The sequence below is a fragment of the Chrysochloris asiatica genome, unplaced genomic scaffold (genome assembly GCF_000296735.1).
Source record: "Chrysochloris asiatica unplaced genomic scaffold, ChrAsi1.0 scaffold00172, whole genome shotgun sequence".
NCBI classification, from domain to species: domain Eukaryota; kingdom Metazoa; phylum Chordata; class Mammalia; order Afrosoricida; family Chrysochloridae; genus Chrysochloris; species Chrysochloris asiatica.
This window is the reverse complement of record NW_006408690.1, coordinates 3,828,082-3,832,735: the sequence shown is the minus strand read 5'-3', so window position 1 is coordinate 3,832,735 and position 4,654 is coordinate 3,828,082. Positions and strand designations below refer to the sequence as shown.

General features: G+C 36.1%; 1 protein-coding gene across 1 annotated transcript in view; it reads right to left on the bottom strand.

The window, feature by feature from the left end:
- Nucleotides 1-4,654, bottom strand: part of ANKRD26 (ankyrin repeat domain 26) — a gene marked incomplete at its 3' end in the record, with an annotated part of 135,094 nt that overhangs the window by 34,204 nt on the left and 96,236 nt on the right. Inside the window, 1 exon segment of the mRNA XM_006871686.1 lies at nt 2,763-3,723. Within this exon segment, the coding sequence (XP_006871748.1) occupies nt 2,763-3,723 (961 nt within the window).

Here is a 4,654-nt window from a genome sequence, read left to right as displayed (position 1 = left end):
ACACTTGAGGGGGGTAGAAAAGAATAGCCAGAAACATCACTACACAAAGCTTGTAAATCCATCTTCAGCCTATAACTGATTGGAATACCTTAAAGGGGGCTAGAAGTTGCCCAGTGAAAGAGGCTTCCTGTGGAGCCCTTACATTGCACAAGACCATAGGTGGAATCCAGAACCCCATCCAAAATTTACTGAGCTAGGAAATTTTCACTGGAATGGACCAACCTGGAGCGGCTAGAAGAACAGAAGATACTTTGTGAAAGAAAGACTGGCAGGAACAATCTGAAACAGTAACAGCAGTCTGATTGATTACTACAAGAACAAGTAAGCTGTCAAGGCAAGTGGTCAGGACCCCGCAGAGCAAACCCCCTTCCAAGACTGAGACTCAAGGGGAATGCATGAGCAGGCATGTGGTCTGGCTGGTGACCGTGTTGGTCACCAGTAAGGGAGAAAAAACAGCAATGAAGTTGTGAGCTAAACTCAACCACATTCAATAGACCTCCGTGAACCTGGGTGGAGACCTGGATGGCCAGCAGTACGGCAAGACCCGGGGACTCCTGGGCCCAGAGGCAGTGACATGGCCACAGAGGTCTAGAGTGGAGAACAGAACCCTACCCAGAGAGGCAGTGACACCAGGAATGGAGACAGAGAAGATGCTGTGGAGAGATGGAGAAGCTGCGGACACTTAACTCAGGGAGGGAGAAGGGCTGTGTACTGGTGGCCAAGGGGCAGGCCTGTGTAGTGTACCTTTCAGTTGTTTGATGATGCATGGAGGGGAATGTAATCATTGCAATGAAATGAAATACGATAGGATATGTGTAAAGCTGATTTTCTTCCATGTAAACCTCACAATAAAAACTTACCAAAAAAAAAATAAACAAATAAATAGGCATATGGGTAGGACTGGTAGTAGTAAATTCCACAATGTGGAATCTTTCCCCTCTTTCTGATTACTGCTGTTGCTGTTAAGTGCCTCTGCATTGTTTACAACTCATAAGAACCCTATATAAGGTTCCTGGTATGAACTGCCAACCTTGAGATCAGCAGTCCAGGGCTCATCTTACAGTGCACTACATCAGGACTCTGATTAGAAGTTCAAATTAACTTCAAAGTTCCTCACACCTTTTGCTCAGATTCTTCCAATGTGTCCCTATCTCACTCAGAATAAAAGTGAAGTCATTACAACAGCCTTCAAGGCCCTATGTATCCTATCCTTGTCTCCATCACACTCCCTGACTCGTTTCCGCAACTCTCTTCCCTACTCACTCCATTCTTCTTGTTTTTAAGTGCCTTGGAGTCAGTTTCAACTCATAGTGACCCTGTATGGCGTTTTCAAGGAGCAGCTGGTGGGTTTGAACCGCCGACCTTATGGTTAGCAGTCCAGTGTTCATCCTATAGCGCCAAACTAGGACTACAAACCCCACCATCTAACAGTCTAAAAAGATGAGCCCAATGATAACATGGAGTCCTGGTGTGGCGCTGTGGGTTAATGTGCTGGAATGCAAAGTCGGTTTGAACTGCAAGGTCAACGATTCAAGCTTACCAGCTGTTCCTCGGAAACCCTATACAGGGTTGCTATGGGTTGGAACCGACTCGATGGCACTTAACAACAATATAAGTCACAGATAGATATAATTACCTTTGCATTGGACAAATATAATAATATAATTAATCACTGATTAATTACAAATACCAAATGACAAGTTACTTAAGTTTCGAGAAGTAATTATTAGCAAATTACAGTCGACCCTTGTTACCTTGTTATTCGTGAATTCCATATTTGTTAACTCACCTATTTGCTAAAATGAATCTGTAACTCTAAAATCACTATTCCCAACGCTTTGACAGTTATTCCAAGAACTGAGCCAAAAAAAAAAAAGCAAGTCTCCCAAGTGTACAGAGCTGTTTCTGAATTGGTGGGAACGTTATATAAAGAACGGAACTACTGAGAATAATAAGAATTGACTGTGTTTTTTAAATGTTCAAAGTAGATTATATATAGCAGCAGGATTAAATCAAATATGGTTTTACTAAAATTTGCTACATTTGATAGGATTTAACAAAAAGTAGATATTTTCAGACTTGAGAGGTCATAAGAATACATGACTTGGAACTAAAAGATTTTCAGATTTAATTCAAATTGACACACATAAAAATACAATTATACTAATTAGAAATCTATAAAAAGCCACTAAAGGAGAATTATTATAAGGTTAAACCTCTAGTTCACCTGGGAAATCTGGAGTTGATGTCAACAAACATAGCACTGAATCCTAGCTTCTAAATATTCACTTAGGAACATTTTCCTTCAACTGCTTCATCACAGTCTTAAACTGTGGTGACATAAAAGCATTAACATTATTATTTCAAAGGTGGTGGATGTGTGCCACCAAGTCAGTTCCAACTCATGGAGACCCTGTGGAAGGTTCCTAAGGCTTTAAGTCTTTATGAGAGGGAAAAAAATCACCTTTCTCCCACATCACTTCAGTAATATAAGACTAAATTATTAATACCAGTTTCTACTTGTTAACAATTTATAATTTAACCTCTTAGGATTTCATAGATAACAAAATGTCTTTACTCAAAGCACCTCTGAGGTCTAATCAGTATTTGTTGGATACAGTACATGTTTCTAAGCTGATACAGCAAATATAGTTACAGTTTACAGATTTTGATAATCATCTAGATTCAACATTTAACCTTAATGTAATACTACTTTGAATTTTCTTTCAAGAAGTTCGAAAAACGTTTACCTTTCTCAATACTTACTTCTCGTTCCACTTTCTCATTTTCATAATGATACATCCGTTCTTTTAAATGAGTACATTCACTGATTAATTCTTTATTTCTCTCTTCAAGCATAAGACTTTGTCTGTCACTTTCAGCTTGAAGTTTTTTTACAATATTGTGAAATTGGTCTTGAATATTAATTACTGTCCTTTCTTTATTGTCAGCTTTGTTGTGAGCATCATCCAATTGCTGTCGAAGCAACATATTTTCACTTTGTAGTTGGGATAATCTTTCCTCTATGGACTCCTGTTTTCCAATATATTTATTCACTTTACTTTGTTCATTTTGATACATGTGTTCAATTTCCTTCATCTGACACTGTGTTTGGTTTAGGTCTCTTTGTAAACGTTCTAAAAGCAAAATCTTTTCTCTGAGAGCATCTTTTGTATGATGGAGCTCAATTTCTAGGCTATTGAATTTACTTTCAGCTTTCGATAGTTGTTGGGAAAGAGTTTCATTGCTATCTTTTAGGTTAGACAATTCAAATTTCATTTTGTCCTGTAAACGAAACCACTCATCTCTTGCTCTCTGGAAAGCAAGTTCTATGTCTCGTTTTGATGTCTGACTTTGGTTGTGATCATGTATAGCCGCAGCCAGTCTAGAACGGTAGGAGTCTATTTCTGTTTCCAGTCTTTCTTTGTTTTGTTTTTCATTCTCCAATTTGGAACTTAGTGTTGCATTCTCAGCTGTTAGAACATTAAGCTGTCCACTATACTGAAATATTGTTTTTGTTAATGTTTCTTCATTCTGTTTTAATGTCTTTTGAAGACCATAATTTTTTTCTTTTACACTTTCAATGTCCTCAGAATACTTCTTTTCTTTTTCTTGATTCTGATTTTTTAATGTGTTTACCTCCAGAGTTAGTACGGCAATTTCATCTTGCAACTTGTGGTTTTTATGCAATAAATCTTTTTCTTTCTCATGACTACTAGAAACCTAAGTAACACAAAGGAAACATTTAGTAAGCACTCAATAAAATGAGTTTTCTTTGAAATTAAAGAGTAACCTAAATATTTATCAAATAAAAAGACTGCAATAAAGTAGGTACCTAACTGGAAAAGATGGTCTCAAGTCTCACATTTTGTATAAGTTTACATAAGTTCCCCAAAGCTTAAAAATCTGATAAAGACAAAATAATAAAAAATCCATGAAAGTAAAGAAGAAACCACGACTAAATTTTAAAAAGAATCTCAGACTTAAAAAGATCTTACTCTGAATTTTAACAACCCAGAAGATCTAAAATAAAGAATTCATATATTTGACAACATTAGGAAATCAGTTTGATAGCTACCCTACATTAGAAGGCTTCAGTCTGCATATATTTCCTTAGAAAGAAATATTCTCCTCTCAAAGACATATGCAACCATTACAATATAAAATACATTTAACAAATTCTATAATTTTAAGCATTCTGAATTTCCCCAAATAACACCACATTCTTCCTAATTCAAATTAATTCTAAATGGGTTTATGTTGGCCTTATTACTAGTGTTGTTCCACTAAATCACAGTTATTTCTCTAGTGAAAATATATAAATATAAAAGAAACATTATATTTTACAAGACTAAATAAAGTAAAATGTACAGATCATTTTAGAAAATCTGAGATTTGCTACTGCAATAACTTTTGATTCATTTTTATAATTCTTGAAATAATAGATGTAAAATAGGGGGGAAAATACAGAATTCTTTTCCTATGAATAAGTTATTTACCAGTAAATTATTACTAAGTATATGTTTGGCCTCTCATTTCTTTCAAAAGTCCCTTGCATTAAATACCCACACTTGCAGATAATACCCACTTGGCCTGGCTTCAATGACTGGATGATCAGAGCTCAACCAGAAGAAGAAAAAAGAGGAAAAAATGC